This window comes from Emydura macquarii, unplaced genomic scaffold (assembly GCF_026122565.2).
Source record: "Emydura macquarii macquarii isolate MOO-44397 ecotype Brisbane River unplaced genomic scaffold, CSIRO-AGI_Emac_v2 contig_1363, whole genome shotgun sequence".
NCBI classification, from domain to species: domain Eukaryota; kingdom Metazoa; phylum Chordata; order Testudines; family Chelidae; genus Emydura; species Emydura macquarii.
In genome coordinates, this window is record NW_027131500.1 from 1,014,072 (window position 1) to 1,033,632 (window position 19,561).

Sequence of the window (19,561 nt, forward strand, 5' to 3'; positions counted from 1 at the left end):
GCAATCCAGTTTCAGGACACCGCTCATAAGCCTGTAACAAATGGTATCAAAACGAATGAAAGAAAATACAAAGATCTGAAACAGATGATTGGATCTCCAGCTGTCAAAGAAACCAGAAGCTTATCAGATACTACAAAAGCATGTGGAACCATGAGCACTGCTTTTGCTGTGTCTGAGCCGTCTAAATGTGATTCCCCGTCCAGAATGCTAGTGGCAATCGATGAACAGGAAGAGGAAATATGTGAGGAGCTCCTGTCAATAATCCCAGGGGGTCAGCCAAAATTTCAAGATTCACGTTTCTACAGACATGCAGCTGATGTAACAGAACAAACACCAAGACTGTATATAGAGGAGACACTGAGTTATAACCGAATAAAATCCCCAATAACAATTAAAAGTGAGCCTATGATACCTTATGAAGGATACAGTTCACCAAGTATCAGTAAAGAGGTATTTTAATTTCTTAAGCTTTAGCTACATTCATACAGTTCACACCAAGTATAATTAGTCTGGTCTTTTCTAATATATTTTTGTGTATCTATACATACGCATGGAGTGTTATAATTAGGCTTGTATTCTATTAAATAAATTATATTATATTCTTCATGATAGAGAAAATAGCACTCCGATCTCAAATCTTCCTCTTGCTCAACAGAAAGAAATATCATTCTAGTTGCCCTTGTTCTCCAGTCTTCCTTTCTCTGCTGCCATCACAATAGTTCTGACCTTAAAGGCAGGATGCACAGCTTTTTGCAAGGGCCCACTAGTGCTACCCTTTGAATTATCTGACAGCGTGGGAGCTCCCAAAAGCAGGGCTATCCACCTTCTCCTCAAAGAGTGAGGAGGAATCATCTGCCGAGACTCAGCAATTCACCTCTCAAATGTGTCATTTGGCCAGCTAGCTAATTTTAGTTTGCTCATGTCACAAGAATGTGACTAATAACTAGGGGGCAGACCAAGGTTGGCCATGAAACACATCCTTTCCAAGGCATGATCCCTCCCACAGTTCCACCTGGACCAGCACAACTCTGTATTGCTCCTAATGCATGCCAATGGCTAAATGCCACAAGATGGCCTTGAATTAATTAACACAACATAGTATTTATATAAAATTTATTGTACTGTTTCTAGGCAAAGTTTTAGTAACTCATTTTTCCTACATAAAGTCTGTTTAAACAGTCAGACAGTTCAAGCAGTTAATCTGGTTCAAACCAATCTATAAATCAGATATCTGGGGTAACAGGTGATCCCATATAGAATGTAAGACTGTTTTATTAGGAAAACTTTGCAGCTCTTGTAACTTGTTCTCATAGCTTAAAAACTATAGCATAACCCTGAAAACAAACCATGCTGTGGTTATTTAAAGGAACACTGCCAGTATAAAAACTATAGCTGTTAACAAACACATTCCTTTACTTAAGATATTAATAACACTTACATTATTAAAAGTGAAAGATTGTTTTAAAAATCCATTTTGTAGGTGTATCCTTTTTTCTCACTTCCTTGCATTTCTCTTGACTTGCAAAATGAAAATCAGTTGATTCAGTCTGAGCTCTGTTTATAAGCAGTTTCTTGTTCAGGGTCTTATTGCATCAGTGTTTGAGAGCTTCCACTCTGTCATATAATTCAAAGGGTAGCACTAATGGGCCAATGCAGAAAGTCACGTATTCTGCCTTACAGGTCAGACTTATTATGATGGCAGCTAATTAGCAGAGAGGGGAAAACTGGAGAAAATAAGGGTACCATGTAAAAGGATGATATTTCTTTCTGTTTCAACAAAAGGGAGATTTGAAGGAATGTTTAATTAAGAACAACTGCTTTAATACTAATTTCTGAAAAGCACAAAGGGTTTTGTAAAAGCTTATTTTGATAATATTTAACATTTGGACGTAATTTAACTCAAGAGTGTCCCTTATAAATATTGTATTTGAAGGTGGGTTTCCTTTTAAAGGTTTAACAGACCTTCACATAGGGCTCATCCTTCAAGATACTGAGCTCTAGGGAGAGGTGCTAAGCACCCTTGACTCCCATTGCCTTCATTGCTGAGCACTTGCAAGATCAAGCCCCACACATATTAGGGGGCCTCCAAGAATATCGTTATGAAATGACAAGTGATACACTAACTCTCATCCCATGTTAGTATTTTTCAAATGAGTGAGCCTACAGACAGGATAGTAGTGGGAAGTAAGTAGAATATGATGATAAGACTATGGGTGATTTCACCCCAGAACGTTAGATTTAATGACTTGTGATGAATGTAATATCAACCTGAGTACAGCAGTTAGCGGGTCTCTCTCTCTCTCTCTTCCTTTTCTTGTTAGTGGTGTTATTACTCCTCTCTCTGCACTGTATGTCCTGCACTGATAGTTGTACAGCATGATTACTTGTTGTCTTTCTTAAATGTTTAAGCCAACCCCACTTTCCTCTGGGACAGAAGGGCCTTCTGCTTCTCCTTCTCATCTTCCTTCTAGTCCTCCATTTCACTCTGCCAAGGCACCTCCCTCTCAGTCTGTCTCCACATCTTCCCAGTCTGCTGTTCCCCACTCACCTCCTCTCCTTTCCAAACTCTCATACCGACAGGAGATAAACTCACCAAAGTTAAAGGTAACTGCATTTGTTCAGCATGAATTGCTGCATGTTTCCTTGTATGTTTGACAAATAGAAAGCTCAATGCTGAGATTGAGCTTTTTAAAAACAATTTTAAATATGATTTCTCAGTTACCATTATTTCATAGCATAAGCATGTAGTTAGCTCAAATGTTATAAGCAAGGTAGTGTCTTTTCAGATTAAATAACAATGACAAGTTAGAAAAAGCTATCATGAAGGGACTAGATAGCTCAGGGACAGGATGTGGAAGCTTTTAATCTCTAGATCATGTGTCTGAATCCACACTAGAGGGTTGATCTAACACTCACTGAATTCAATGGGTGATCTCTCATCACTGCAATGGGAGATGGATCAGGCTCTAGGTCATTAAGCCACTGCAAATTTACCAGATGTTATGTTAAATGAGTTTGTAGTTTCAGTCCAATTTCTAAGGGGCAGATGTGTACTTCATAATAACCCCAATCACACTTGTCGCCCATTAGTAGCACTCTTGTTGTCAGTCCCATTAGCCAAAGATGGAACGGATATGGAGTGTGGGTAAATTTCTCTTCCCTAGACATACTTCCAGGTCAGGGTTGCAGCACTGTGGCAGGGCTGTGCAGAGAAGATGCCACTTGCTTTTTAGGTGTTTATTGGTTACATAGAGAGGGTCAGTCTTCAGAGCTGTTAATTTCATGAGCATTCAATTTGGTTTAAAAAGAAAAGAGAAAACGCACCAGAAAAACACTATAGGGATTGGCCAGATAGACTACTGAAAAAAAAATTGCAATTTAAATGGCAGCACACACACACACACACACACATATATATATGTATATTTGTGGCAATACTTATTGAATAATCACACTAATAATGTATATTAATATGGGACAAATAATTGATTGACTTTAAACAAGAATTAAGGTGTTCAGTTTTTCCCCATTGAGAAAGATATGTTGTTGACATCTTCAGATCTCTCACCTGAGACACCACCTCTCCCCCTGTGATATACTACCTAGGGTATCTGCAGCAAGTAGAAATGCTAATGCTAGATCCTATAATAAAGAGGAAGCTGCAGGTCAGATGTTCTCTGTTGGGATCCTGGGGCTCTGAAATAACCTCCTGTCCCTGGTGTAAAAGTTGCCATGATTTGGTTACTTAGAGGGCATGCCAAAAGGGCCATTTTGCTGGCTTTGAAGATAAATAACTTGTGATAAATTGTGGTGGTGGCCTATGTATGTGATTGGTAATAACTGAGCATGTGAATGCACCTTGCTAGTAGGGGTGAACTAATTGTCTTGCATTTTGGTTTTATCATTTTGAATAATTGGCAGGGCAGTTAGTCTATGGATGGGTGCTTTTACTTATTCTAAATCAAAACAAACAAATCAAATTAAGGAAACCACAAATCTTTGAAATTCTCCCCAGGAGATCTAGAGATTTTTCATTATTATTTGAGCATTTATCAATAAATCCTAACAAGGCAAATTAATCCAAGATGAAAGGAAATACAAACAACTCTTTGAAAAGATACAAGCTGAAAGTTCATACATGTCAGCGCATGAATTCTGACTTTGGATTTTATATTGGGTTTTTTCATTGGAAGTGGTTAAGGGTCAGAAGTGCAAATTATCAGTAGAGGGATATTTGATTGTCTCATTTAAGACAATGCAGATTAAGCAGTGATAAGAACTAGAGAGCAGTTTTGGGTTTTTTTGGTTTTTTACAGAGGTCTATCCACAACTCTTAAATCTATTTTTCTTGATCATCCCGAGTTTTCTGTCTGTTCCCTACTCTAGATTATTTTTGAAGGCCAATGAGCAATTCCCCCATAAACATAATTAGCATAGGCCTGATCCAAACCCCACTGAAGTCAATGGGAAAACTCTGATTGACTGATAAGTTTTGATCAGCCCTCCATACCTGTTCTAGAAACAACAATTCCTGTCTCTGTTAAGCAGGCAATGCTTTGTCTAGCAGCAAAGATTGAGCACAGCAATGGGCAGGTGAACTACCATCCCAGCAACTTGTAGTGAGACAAAAGTATAATACTTAACATTATGCTGATCCATTTGGATCTCACAAACATCCTATTTCTAGGCTGTGAACTGGAAGAAGAAGGGCCAGCTCCTATTCCCCTTCCACTTGTGTATATCAGTGAGTAACACACTGAATACTACACAGCTACTGTATTAAGAAGTTAGGGCATTAAATCTCTTAACTGATTACACTAAAGAGTACAAAACTAAAATATAGCAGATGAGGGAAAGTTGTTCAAGATTAGCAAGCCCTACAAGGTAAAGGAATACTAGATGATTAAAATGGTAACTTTGCTCATGTCAGACAAAATGTTGGTTCACAGATGTATGCAGAACTTTTTCAACACTCTTAGATGAAACTAAGGACAGTGGAATACAAGAAATTCTGGGTAGGATTTCTAAAGGGGAAGTAGGCCTCGCCATCACTATGGAAAAAAGGTGTGTTTTTAGCTCAAGTTAGCTGACATGTTAATTAAATTGAAATAAAGCCCTAGTGAAGAACAGGCAATTTGTAGTTTTCACATGAGTTAGCAGTTGACTCAAAGACGTGGCTCCCTGATAGGTCTTAATTTATGTGAAAACTACAAATTGTCTTGTAGACACTAGGATTTTACCTGGAATTAATTAGCATGTGTTAGCAGACCCAATAATACACCTTTTTTCATAGTGAAGAAGAGGCCTCCGTGTCTTAGGTGCCCAACTCCTATTGACTTTTAGTGGGAGTTGAGTGCCTATCTGCCCTTTGTTCCTTTAAAAATCTCCCCCTGTGACCACAAAAGGGTTGGGGAGATGATAGTGGAAAGTTAAATCAAGTGTAAGCCAGTCTCATTAAAAATATACAAAACTAGAACATTTATTTTAGCACTTTGATTTAAAGTCTCTTTAATGTCATCATTCCTTTAGAGCCTTCTATCTCACAGAGGGACTTTAAGTATTTAAAGCCAGCCTGTGCCCTGTTGATCCACATATGGAAAAGTCCTTTGTCAAACAGATCTCCTCCTGCCCATGCAGTCGAAGGCAGGTCAGTTTGCTAAGCAGCACTGCGCTTCCTAGTTCTGATTATGAGGGAGGGAGGACATGGCCGGCAAGGAGAACATTATGCAACATATCCTCCACATCCATAGTATGTAGCAGTGACTCTATCACACTGTGGAACTTAAGGAAGCCATGCCTGGTGCAAGATTTCCAGCAGATCTCTTGATATCTATAGGACTTGAAAGTTTAAATTACCAGATTCTTCCATGATGGAGAAACCCTCATTTTCTGAAGGAAGAATTAAAAAACTCCACAAAGGGAATCTTAAGGAGTTTTCCTCCATTCTTGGCCCCCTGAATTCTTGGCCTCCTTGGCATTATTGTTGCATTTGTTTGTTTGTTATTCACTCTTCCAGTTTTTAAAAGAAACCCATTCTTCACTCTAAGTACAGGTACAAACATTTCAAGTACAACTCTTCACAAAATCCAAAGGACAAGCCTTCCAAAGAGAATACTGCACTTCACCATTTTCCTGCAAGTAATTCTCTTTTTTCACATCTCCTTTGTCTGGTAAATTTTGATTTCCATCAAACAATCAGCTCTGAGAGCTAATTTACATAGGCACCGGCCTAACTGAGATCCTTTCATTTAGCATCCTCCCCCGACTTAAACATGCACTCAGAAAGCAGGTCAGAGCTGAGCAGAGCTTTCACTTTAATATTCATTCAAAGGGATATAATATCAGTTGCTAGTATTTCCCTGGTCGCTTTGAACTTTCTGCTATATATTTTTGAGTGTTCTATATTATTAATTGAGTCACTTCAGTATTTAAATTTGCAGGGATAGATCATATCCCAAAAAGGGTCATGGGTAAGTAATGCAAGTTGTAACTCTAGATGTCAGTGAATCTGCCAGAGCAACGCTACAAGTGATACAATAGCAACAGCACAGGTGTGCTGGACTAACAGATCAGCTTGTTCTTTGCATTTTAACACATGGGCCTTTTTAATTAAAGAATGAGCATGTCCAATTTGTATGTGCAAATGAAGCAGCAAAAATCCCCTGTAAGGCTTTGTACTTAAGCTATGAACTGACACAATTTTTATGGTTTTTCCAGGCTGATTTAAAAAGAGAGATATTTGTTATGGGTAAACCTCCTCGTAGCCCTGTGATGATTAAGAGATCCTGCAACTCACCTGTCAGAGGTCACAGCTATTCACACAGGGTATGGTACTGAATGCCCAGTGTGTGATGTCATCATCCCCCCCTAGCATAAGGAGTTTAAGTATCTAGTCTCTCAGTTCTTTGCTTTGATAACGTATGTTTGAATACTATCTGTATGCCGTGTCTCATTACTGTTGTGCTACAATGCTGCTGTCAAACTACAAGAATGATTTGCATAAAAGTATAATTAAATTCTTTGTGGACAGCACCTTACATTACAGTTCTGTTGTGTATTGTATCTCCACTGTATTGTGTAGTATTTCCAGTGTTCACAAAACATCAAAAATGATGGAATTCTTTACACTATTTAGTCTGTTTTTTCAATTGTTTTCTAAATGGCTCCTCTTGTTTCAAAGCGTTTCCAGTTATTAAAAAGAACTTTTTGATAGCTAAAAATCTAGACTTTATTGCATGTATTGTGGCTTTTGTAATGTGTTTGGTGTTCCTCGATTTTTTTGCATGCATATTCTTATTTTGAAAATATTTTGTTGCCATAGAAATGTGTGCTGTACTCACTTGATACCATGTTTTCGCTCGCACTGCTATTTGCAATTGTCATTCTCCTCAGCCTTTCGCTCCGTAACAGTCACTAACTGCATGTATTTTATTTAACCTAATGATCAAATTATTTACAGAGTATATGTATTTGTCTTATATTATGTGCTCTAAAATTCGAGAAGATTCTAAATGAAAATGTAGTCTCTGGGTTATGCTGCTTTTTTTTGGTTAGGACCAAAATATTTTACACATGTGTATTTTAACATTCAGTATGCTTTGTCTCGAAAGCTTCTGAGACCGCTTTTGCCTCTTCCAGTTGATAGCAGAATGGATTTGCAAGGAAGCGCAGAGAACTCTTTCTGTGCAACTGCCCTTTGATTTTGCATCAGTCTCCCTCTCTCTGGTTATTACGTGTATGGGGGGGTGTATCCTCCTCCCCCACAAGAAGATATTCGTGTTTCTCTAGTTTTGCCAGAAGAGAAGGTTCAGGCCCTATGTTACTCCGCATGAAGGGATGCAAAAAACGGTAAAAAGGTGCTATACTGAGCAGTGTGTCTTGTGTATTCTTTATGGGCTTAATTCCACATAAATTAGGCAGCCACAATTGCACACCTAATTTGCATGCTCAGTTACCATGAGTTTTCCCTAATTAACCATCGATATGCAAATATGCCTTACATGCAGACTGTTGCAGTAACCGTACACACAAATGAGATATGCAGTTGTGTATATGTTCATGCATGCAGTTGTAATTGTGCACTGTTGAAACTAAAGCCCTAAATCTTTACTCCTACACAGGAGGCAACTTAGTCTAGTAAACTTAGCCAGGGCTTGGAAGCTAGGAACTCTAGACCCCAATCACTCTATTGCCTGAGGATACATCTGCACTGCAGGTAAAAACCTGCAGCTGGCCCATGCCAGCTGACTGAGGCTTGCAGAGCTTGGGCTGCAGGGCTGTTGCATTGCAGTGTAGACTTCCCGAGCTCTAGGACCCTCCCAACCTACACGGTGATAGAGCCCCAAGCTCCAGCCCAGGCCCGGAAGTCTACACTGCAATGAAACAGCCCCTTAGCCTAAGCCCAAGTCCCATGAGCCTGAGTCAGCTGGCAAAGGCCAGCCGTGGGTTTTTAACTGCAGTGTAGATATACCCTGAGTATCTAGCTTTCCTGGGTTCTCATCCCAGTTCTGCTTATGACCAGACACAGACTAATTTCTGCCTAACCTTTCTGTGTGTTTCTGCATCTGTACAATGGAGATCAAAATCCCTATCTGCCTTGCAAGGGCATTGTGATGTTTTATTCATTGTTTCTATAGTTCTGTGACTATGTAAAATATTATGTATTTGCTAGGTATTATTATTTCTAATTAAGTTTGCACTCTGTCATTTTACTCTCTGTCACGTCAACATTAGCTGACTTAAGTAGAGCTACTGAATTTAACAGAGAAGTGTTCGAACTACATGTAGAAGAAGACAGTAGTGCTGAATTGCTTGACGCATTTCTTCCTCTTTTGGCATATGTTCAAGGTACTCAGTCATTTATACCATGGTTAAGGAGGTTACCCTTTATTGTTTGCAATAAATAAATAAATAAAAACCAACAACCACCACCCATCAATAGGAGTTTAAAAGAGAACTGCACAGAGCCTACCATTAGTATTCAAATCACAGTCAAGGATTTGAGGAAGGGCAGACAGAGCATAGTTCAGGAGCTCAGTGCTGAATCCAATCATAATACCTGTTCCCATTTCTGCTGGATAAATCAGATTTTGATGAGAGTTTACTAAAGTCAGATAATATGTTTTGTTTTATCGTTTGCATTTCTCACTATTAGATAGCATAAAAACAAAAATAATTTAAGAATGTTTTATGCACATCACATACATAGACAGGATTTATATCAGAAAGCATAAAAGGCAAAGAACATAGACATGTACGGCCAAATTTTCACAGGTATTTAAGGAACTAAATATGCAACTAAATGCCTAGCGGCATTTTCAAAAATGCCCATAACCTCTATAAACATTAAATCAAGAATGTTTATAATGCTGTCTGTGGTAAATTGTGCGCATTTATTTAAAAATAACCTTGTGTGCAACGTTAACATTGTGTAATTTTAGCCACATGAAAAACTGTGATAATGTGTAATTAGTAAACTGTGATAATGTGTGATTAGTAACCCTTAATCAAAATGTGGCTTAACTTGTTAGCTTCAGTATAAATCTGTATGTGTTCCATTCTAATAGAGCGTGTTGCTAGCTGTTGGTTTGTTTTTTAATGTATGATTTTTGCACTCGGAGTGCTGCAAAATACTCGGGCGGCCATGAACCTAGCAACAAGGGGGAAAGTTGTCTAGAATCACATGATTCCTAGGGCCAAACTGGGCTGCAAAGGGAGTTTTGTCCAGCCTTCTTCAGCTATAAGGACGGTGGCCATGGAGTGGAGGCTTTGAAATGGGTCAAAGTATTTGTAGAGGGAAAAATTTGTATTTATCCATCTAATGTACAAAGGGCTCCTCAAGAAAAGGACAAAAAAAACCCTTTAAATAAGTTTTTTGGGGTTTTTTTAGATTTGTGTATCCGTGTGGTGGATCCGTTGCTATTATGCATGTAATTGTCAAATCACAGGACTGTTCAAACTGGCTAAGGAGACTCTCCCAAGAGTGATAGACCATCATTTTACCTAACCTAAAAGTTTGCATTAAAATTATTTTATAAACATCAGATGGAAAAATTAGACATGGCTGTGAGGAAACTTTGTGAGAGGAGAACACCTAAGTAGTTTTGTCCTTATCTATGTTTTTTAAAAGGTGTGTGGCTGTCTCTCTGAATCCTTTAGTTTGATGTGCTTAGCTTTGGCAGCACTATTGGTAAGGAATTACGATGGGGTGGTTGCCAGTGTAAAAACCATATAAGTAGCCTGTAAAAAACAATGATCATGGTGTTTTTTAAGTTATTGAGGTAAACTTTGAACAGCATAAATTGTGATTATTGTCTTTTAAACTTCCGGGCACTGTTCATTAGAGGGGCACTCTTGAATTTTGTGGTTCAGCAACTTAAGAAAATTGAACACGCTGTCTGCTGCATGTTGTTCTTGTATGCAAGGAACAAAGTGCAATGGATGAGAACTTCTCAGAGACACCTTCATTTTACGTCAAGAATTAGGATTTCCCAGTGCTACCTGCTAATACAGATTTCTGTTGCCATTGCAGTGAGGGGTGCACTGGGAAATATCAGATCCCAACACTGACAGAATTGTTTTAAACTTTTGACCCAAATTTTCCCACAGAATGCACATACGTAATCATTAGTAACATTAGTGGAAGTTATACTTACTAGAACTGGATCCTACCTTTTGATTGCCCAACCTCCAGCTACGCTCCAGGCTAACCGATCCCTTTGGCCCTGGGGTGGAAGAAGACTTAGAGGGGTTCTGTGTCCATTCTATAATTGGCAATAGTCCCATATGGAAGCTGACAGCAGTGAACTCTCTTGGACTTGTGCGATGTAGTTTGCCTACTCTGCTAGGGAGGATACCACCTCACTGTCTCCCATGGCTTTATTCCTAAGTGCCCCAGATGCTGTTATGTAGCTGTTGAGAGGCAGCAATCCTATTGAGATAAGCATAAAAAAGTTATCAGTTTTTTGAGGTACACTGAAATCTGGATAAGAATTCACTCTTATTTGGCAATCGCCTGTTATTAGAGACCATCCGAAGGTATCCTTAATACTACAGCGTACCAGTCTCTCCCACCTTTATTAGAAGACGTTGTCTGGCAAGCACCAATTTGTGTTGGCCCCTTGAGTAGTCACTTAAGTCAGACTGAATAGTATTTTATAAAACTATGTTTAAAATGGTTTGCAAGGGTGTTATATTGCAGTGTTATTACAGGGCTATTTGTCTGTCTACATTAAATGAGTTAATATGGAACTTATTTATTTATGCAAGGATCTGTTATGTGCCCGTTACATATGTGTGTGTGTGACAGATTCAATAGGATTAGAGTTTACCCAAACAGCAGTAGACTACAGAGCTGTAGTGGACCACAGGAAGCAGCAATTTTGAAAGCCAGGGACCCCGACTGAAAATTCTCTGCCTTTGATACAAAATCATAAATATCTATAAATGGTTAGCAAAGGTGCCAGATGATTTTGTGAATGATTTCCACTGTCATGCTGGTGCATAGGGGGAGAGGCAGTCCTTAAGGCAGGTAGGACCTCAACTATATAACGATTTATAGAAAGGAGCCAACCTCTTGAATTTCATCTGGAGCAGTTGAGAAACCGGTGCAGTTCAGAGCACAGAAGCAATGCTGTGTTTCTTATTACTGCAAGTAAACAAGACACTATATTTTCCCCTAGTTGAAACGTCATAGTGACCGTCAAGAGTAGCCTGACGTAAAGTGAATTGGAATAGTCAAATCTGGAGAAGACAAAGGCGTGGACAAATATGATAAGGTCCATGACATCAAGAAAAGGCCACAAACTCTTAATTAATAATTCATAGGAGAAGATGTGGTGTGAGCTATCTTTATTATCTAGGTATCCAATACCAGTTATGGTTCCCAAAGTACTCCCAGACTCCAAATCTCTTTGGCTGGGGGAGGGCAGCCTCCACTAATAATGTAATCACAATCCTAGTAATTACTTTCCTCTTACAACCAGCAGCTACTCCACCTTTTCTGGATTGAGTCTAATGTGATTATAGATATAAATAGATATAAACAAATGGCTTTCTGTTTGTTCATAACATGATGTGCTTTCGGTTTTGATGCTTAATTAAAAGGGAAGGTAACTCTTTTAAAAGGTCATTGCACTGAAAATATCTACCAACTTTGCCTTTCTAACGTAAAAATGTTACGTCGACATAATTAGTTTCATTTTTTTAAAAGCGTGTGTGTACCGTACATAGGAATATTGTTTGTCTAGAGAAATCATAATGAATGGATGTTCATGCTTTGCTGTCAAGAATAATTTTTTGTTCCTTTTTTGTCTGAGAATTCATTTCAGGCAAAGAATGAATAACAACATGCATTATTCGCATTTGAGTTTCACAGTATCTCCATTCCTGCAACTCTTAGTGATATTGAAAAAGCAATGGGACTCAACTCTGACCTTTTCCTACAGCATAAAAAGATTAGACTGGATAAATTAAAAGCTTTTCTTTTTTAAAATTTTCACTGTGTCCTTCAAAATAGTCTAGTCTTTAAACCTGTAAAAGTTCTAGTGCTTGCTCTTTATCTTTTAAAATGAAATATGAAATGTCAAGAAATTTTGTATCATGCCAGTATCCAAATTATACTTAAATTAGTAACAATTTTAAATCTTTATTACATTTCAAATCATTTCATTACAGCCACAGCGCCCTGTGTTTGCTCATGAAAACATACACAGTGGGGGGGAACCGTAAGTATATTTCTTATCTACTAAACCAGAGATATAACACTGGCACATAAGGAAGGGGAACAACAGCCAGCCATATATTCAAAGGAATCAGTAAACTACCTAATAGAGTCATGGGATAGCACAGCTATCCAAATGTTGGAAGACATCGTCCAGGAAATCCCTGATGGCAAAACCACAAATGAGCTATGAAGATACATCATCTCACAAATGAGGATAAATGTACTGTAAAATTGCCAAGTACAAAACTCCTACATTCCTCCATGTGTTGCACTTAAGAGAGAAATTAATTTAAAAACCAATTCATGGCCATTTTGTGATTCCATCACTTTTAGACTTCTTGAGCAGAATGCTAATGATAAAGATTTAATAGTCGTTCAGTTTGTCTTCTACACTAGCCCTGAATTAGCTCCTGTAAATTATTATTTGTCAAGGGATATTTCAGGGTTAGCAAGTGGATGAGGTTGAAAACAAGAATGTAATATCACATCTTATAGGGGAACTTTGCATGAGCAAGTGATAAAACTAGATAAAGGGTAACATTTTCAAAAGCATCTCAGTGACTTAGGCTCTTAAGTTCAGTTTTCAAAAGTGACTTAGGCTCTTTGCTTCTGATCCAAAGCCCATTGGAGTCGATAGGAGTTTTTCTGTTAACGTCAATGAGCTTTGGAGCAGGCCCAAGTAGCCTAAGTCTCACTGACTTTCAATGAGCCTTATGCTCTGAAGTGCCAAAGGGCCATGTTTGTACAGGTATTTAGGTGCCTAAAAACACGCACAGACACCTAGTGGGTTTTTATAAGTGCCTGCGCACCTAATTCCCATTTAAATCTGTTCAGGCAGATCATTATTCCATTAGTTGGCTATTTCCAGCAATGATTTATAAACAGGAGCTGTAAATCAGACCACAGCAGCAGCAGAATTAATCACCTAGTTTGGAATTCCTTGAAGCTGAGGGGAATTTTGTCTGGGTGATGTGAGTACCTAAAATGTACTACAACCTAGGAGCCAGATTATAGTTCAGCATAAGGGAAAAAACCAGGGTTACTTACCAGTAACTGTTGTTCTTCGAGTTGTGTTGCTCATATCCATTCCAATATACCCTACCAATCTACCCTCTCTGGCCGTCTGGGGGGGACTTCACCCTTGACGGGGGTCCCTGCCACCCACAGGAGGCACCCAGTGCGGATTTACCCCGGGACACTGGTTCCTGCACCCTCGGCCGAGGGGGGGGACGGAGGCGTTGGCATGGCCAGGAGGGCCCGTGCCGCATGGTAAGCCTCCAGCGTCGATGGTCCCTGCAGAGATGCTCCCCTACCCTCAGGAGTCAGGGGAGGCTCTCTGCAACGGGCCGCGGCTGGGGCATCTCCTGGCTCGACCCCGGCCGCGCGGGCAGTGCGGGGGAGCCTCGGCGCTCAGTGCCTTGGTGCTTCTTTTTAGGCACCGGTGCCTGGCAGCGGCACGACGACTCCAGTGCCGGTGGAGCACTCCGCACCGAGGAGACGCTCAGTGCCACAGGGGAACACATCGGTTCAGAGACCAGCCGGAGCGCTGCCTCCATCAGAATGGCCTTCAGCCGAGCGTCCCGCTCCTTCTGAGTCCTCGGTTTGAAAGCTTTGCAAATCCTGCATTGATCCTTCCTGTGCTGTTCTCCCAAACATCTGAGACAGCGCTCATGAGGGTCACTCACAGGAACGGGTTTGCCGCAAGCGGCGCAGGACTTGAAACCGGGTGAGTCAGGCATGACTCACCCTAAGCCCCTAAGGGCTTCTTCTTATTCTAATGCTAACTATATTACTTAACTCTAACTATTAACTACTTAACAACAAAGAACACAGTCAATAAGGGGATTGCTACTTGCTGTGGCAAGAGGCAAGACATTCCAGCAACCGTCACGGGCGGAAAGAAGGAATTGAGGGCCCGCAGGGTCGGTGGTGCCCCATATACTGCGGCATGAGCACGGTACTCCAGGGGTCTGCTAAGGGGAAAAAAAAGTTCCGGGAACCAGTGCACGGTGGCGTGCACTCACCTATACTGGAATGGATATGAGCAATCACTCGAAGTAGAATAAAAACCTATACACATGCTGCTATTCAGTCTCCCTGCATTTCTATTGCACGCCAAAGGGGGTAAACTGTATGCTCAGCCTTGCATCGATGGGTAGGGAGTGGGCAAAGAAGCATAGAGGAATGGGGGGAACCTCGAGTCCACCCCCACAATATGCCAGCCAAAACAGCTGAATTGGCACAGTAAAGGTTGCAGTAATCTGCTACTACCATGGGCCAGTAGGAGACTATTCCCCTTCCTGGAGCAAGAGAAGTGGAGAGGAGGAAGGAAGGAAGGAATTCCATCCCTTGGATGCTCCTCAACTGTTGTAGTTACATATGACGCCTTATACAAGACTGTTGTATAAGCACCATCTAGCCCTAATATTAATAACAACTTAATTCACTATTCTTTCACCTCTAACACAGGCACCAAAAGAAAATGAGTTTGGTGGTCTCATTTCTCTTGCCATTTATCCATCGCACACATCAGCGCAAAACTGACAGGCTAGGATTGAAAAAGTAGAGAGCATTCTGAGGTAGAAAATGTGGCAGTGAAAGACCTGTTTGTGAAAGCTAACACAGTCTATCCTACATTATGCCTGATTCAAGTCATCACATTCATGACCACTCATAAATTCACTCATAAATGTAAAACAAGAAATTAACCAGTTTCAATGTCTAATGTTTTATCCCCTCCTGGTATGTAACTGCAACTAGCCCTTTGCCTTCCTTTTAGCTTCCCTTTTCTGTCAGGGATACACAGTACAACTTTTTTAATTTTTCCCCCTTTCTTGTCTCTCTCACTTTCTCCATTTCCATCTATTTTTATTTTATCTGTTCAGCCTCTGAGGCTGCTTTAATTTACATTGAGGGCCAAGCTCATGCCTGGCCAGGCCCAGAATCCAGGAGGTGCAAAGGGGACATACACCACAGGAGGAAGTGGGAGAAGTTAGTTTATCTTCGAAGAGGTATAACACAGAATTGGGACCAGCAGCTTACTTTCTTCTCCCCCACACAACATTTTTTCCCTTCCCCTTTAGGCCCATGGCTGCCCCACCTCTATTTTTCTCCTTCCAGCTTTAACCTAACTATTTCTCAAAAGCCTCTCCCCTTCTCAGTACCCTTGGTAGAATCACAGAATAGAGTTGACAGGTGTTGTGCACGGACATCTTCAGTTAGATGGCATACTGTCTGAGTCCCTCTATACACAGTTGAGTAATCTCATAGGAGTTGTCTTTTACATAAACTATGCTATTTATTCTATTCTGGACCTACTCCCAAAGTACTTATGCAGGCAAAAGGTCAGCTGTTTTCAATATGCAGTGTTGTTGCTTTTAGCGAGTATGTTACTTTAAAAGTTAATTAAATGTTTAACAAGCTCCTCTAGTTTAGTAAAGATGAAAAGAACTTATTTTTTTAAAACATACCATTTGTCCTGTTTAAGGTTTCAGGCTCTATATAACTATACTCCTAGGAACGAAGATGAACTGGAGCTCAGAGAGGGAGATGATATTGATGTGATGGAAAAGTGTGATGATGGATGGTTTGTGGGTATGTTTTATTTTGGTTAGTTTTTTTTTTTTAATTTTAATTTCAGAAATATTTGCTGGCCTCATAGTTTGCTTATGTTTAGCTAATTATATAGTTTGATGTGTTTTATGTGGCAAATTGGTTGTAATTTGGCACTCATAATAACCCTGATTATGCTGAAGTCTTTGGGGACTGGCCCAATCCAGAGCCCTCAGAAGTGAATAGGTAGCCTCCCACTGACTTAATAGGGATTTCCATAATGCAACCCTCACCCAGACTGAATGGAATTTACTCACATAATTATCCCAAAGATTTCAATGGGACTACTCATATAAGCAAGTATTACTCTGTGTGAGTAAGGGTTTCAGAAACGAGATGAAAGGATTATTTGATCATTCAAAACATCTTACATAAACGAGAAAAATACTTTAACTGTCCTACTAGTCCTAAATTATTTTGGAAATCTTACAGAACAGCTGATGACATCCACTATTATGAAAGAATAATTCTTTACAATTAATATTGTTAAATAACCCTCAAAGGTATTAGGTCAATATTTTAATATGTTAAAATTAGCACGAATTATAATCTGGCTACACATAACTGAAATAAAATAAAGTCATTATGCCTCTTGTAAGTGCTTTTCCCTGCCTCATATTTTAACTCGGTAACAATACGACTGGGAAATGTAATTCATCAAGCTATGCAATGCATAGGGGGGCCAGTTTGGCTTTTTACAAACATAAAAAGTCTCTCCTGTCATAATAGTGTAGTGCTAATGAAATCCCATAAACTGAAAACAAAATTTAAAGGCCACACATGCATAGTGATTACTTACTGTTATTACCATCTTTCATTTATTACTTCTACTTTCAGGAACCTCAAGGAGAACCAAATTCTTTGGTACTTTCCCTGGAAACTATGTCAAGAGGCTGTGAATTTTTTTCCCTACTTATTTATGCTGCATCTCTGCAACACATCTGCATAAAGCTGCTAGAAAACATGCTACAACAGGCCTTCTATTTTCTTGCTTTGCAGTCTCAAATAGAGGTCATCTAGTTCATCATCATTTCCATCCTCATCTGCCAAACTGTTCCAGCAGTATTACAGCAACGACTACAGTGTGAATAACTAAGCTTTTATGAAACAAGAGGAATCGTTTCAACATTTAAGTACTTTCTCCTGTTTTCCTGCTTTAATTTCCCCTTCACCCATTTGAAACAAAAGAATAGGAAAACCTGGATGGAAGGTACACAGGTGAATCTCCATGGAAAAACCTGCACTGTTGTGGGTATTTGTGGTACTAGCATTAAATGCTATGGAAAAATTTGATTCTCAGCTTCCACCTGGTATAAAGTAAAAGTTGCTATTTACTTTAAAAAAAATAAAAGGTTTTTTTTGAGTATCCACATTCTTTTTAGCTTGGCAGCATATGTTGCTTTCACTTTGCCGTATGACAAGTTTGCCTATTCTACTGGTTTACGATATATGACAATTATAATCTGGATTTTTTTGCTTGCACTTATATGTTGTGACATATGCACAGTGATTGTAAAATTTCAAGCAAGAGTAGTTAAAATGGGGGAACTGCAAGTGTGTTGGATGGGTGCAATTGTATTGGTTAAAAATCTCATTTTTTCCAAATAAGCTATAGTGTTTTTCTTTTAAAAACTAAAGAAGTGCAAGAGGCATGAAATATTGAGAGTTTGTGAATAATGATGAGACCGTGAGATACGAAGACAGATAACAATAATAGTCTAACATTACATAACTATATCTAAATATGTTATAATTAGCAACATAAAATTTGAGAGGTTAGTGTTTTTATTTATCAGATGGAGTTTACTTAACAAAAATGAACAGTGTTAGTGCAAGGTTGTATTCTAATATAGCCACCTGAAAAAATATGCACAGATGTACTGATTTTATTTCACTACATATATATTATACGTTAACAAAATCTGAGTTATACATTCTTATTTAGGAATATAGTACTACAAAAAAAAAAAAAAACAAAGTATTAAAACTGATACATTTTACTATTTTTTTTCTGAATGAAACAAATATCTGAACACATCATTGTTTTTCCTGATGCAAAGGTAAGCATAACTAGTATATGAAATTAAGAGACAGGATGATAATGACTATGGCTTTATACAAAACAATTCAAATTTGGTTTCTTCAGCACCTTATAAGATGGCAAAAGCTTCTACTGCATTTTTTTTGTGGTAAAGGGTTGATCTTATCACTATGTATGTAGTCTCTGTAGCATTTTGTACATTTTTTTTGTACAGAACTATTTTGTTGTTTAAAAAAAATTCAAGTTCCTCATTTGATGTTTGCCCTCTTCATATACAGAACATCTTCAGTGCATTTTTCTTTACTTGCCCCTCTTACCATAAGCACATCTAGATAGTGCAATTCTGTAAAATAGCATTTTATGCAAAATTCTATTAATGATTTTACCAGCCAAATCTAAATGTACATATTCCTTTATTACAGAAAAATGCCATTAAGACCGAGGTAAAGAAACATCTTTGTGCAGCATACCTTTATTACTGCAAATTTCATGGCAAAGCTTTATATTTCAAAGGCTTTCAATTTTAATTTAGATCTGCATGCAGCTTTGCTGTGAGATTCATACCTATCTTTGATGCCATTTATGATGGAAGATTTAAATATCTGTTGCCTGTGATATTTTAAAAAAGTACTGTTTCTACTCTGTAGCTGATTTTTAAAAATACAAGTTTTTCATACCTGGCTTTCAGGTAAATTGACTTTAAATACTTATAAGCAAAGGGTCTCTGTGTTTTTTCTTGAATAGACTTCTAATAAATTCTGCTTGGAGTACACTTCAGCTTTTCTTCCTGTTGTTTCTTGACTTACACCACCACATATTTTTACCCTTGCTTTCTTCGTATTTGTATTGAAATGTACCTGTTAACCCAAATTTATTTGGGAACACAATCACAGAGACTTGTCTGCCACAAGACATACAGTATGTGCTGTCAATTTAAGTCATCCTATGCTTTCAGAACCATACATATTAAATTGTAAAAAAGACAAAAACAGCGCTATTTCACTCAGATAGCTTTCTTTGATGTTAGTTATGTATAGTTCTAAATTCTGTCTTGCTCCACACTTGTACTTTAGATAATTTACATTAAGGTATTTGCCAGCTTTAATGTCTCTTACTCATAATAATAGCCCCTAAAATATTTGCTTCCAAAAGGAATTTTCAGGAATTACATTTCTGCACCAAAA

The 19,561-nt window shown here is 38.7% G+C and overlaps 1 protein-coding gene across 26 annotated transcripts in view; it reads left to right on the forward strand.

Moving 5' to 3' along the window:
• The window catches only part of SORBS2 (sorbin and SH3 domain containing 2), a 400,789-nt gene extending 381,635 nt beyond the window's left edge, over positions 1–19,154 (forward strand). For 25 of the 26 annotated variants that reach the window (XM_067551608.1, XM_067551605.1, XM_067551604.1 and 22 more), the window contains 3 exons: positions 12,676–12,725; positions 16,212–16,318; positions 17,174–19,154. In XM_067551608.1, the coding sequence (XP_067407709.1) occupies positions 12,676–12,725; positions 16,212–16,318; positions 17,174–17,235 (219 nt within the window). In that variant the 3' untranslated portion in view covers positions 17,236–19,154. Of the gene's footprint in view, positions 1–12,675; positions 12,726–16,211; positions 16,319–17,173 lie in introns of those variants that run through there. The other variant, XR_010920450.1, reaches the window with a different exon arrangement.
• Positions 19,155–19,561: the final 407 nt, after the last annotated feature.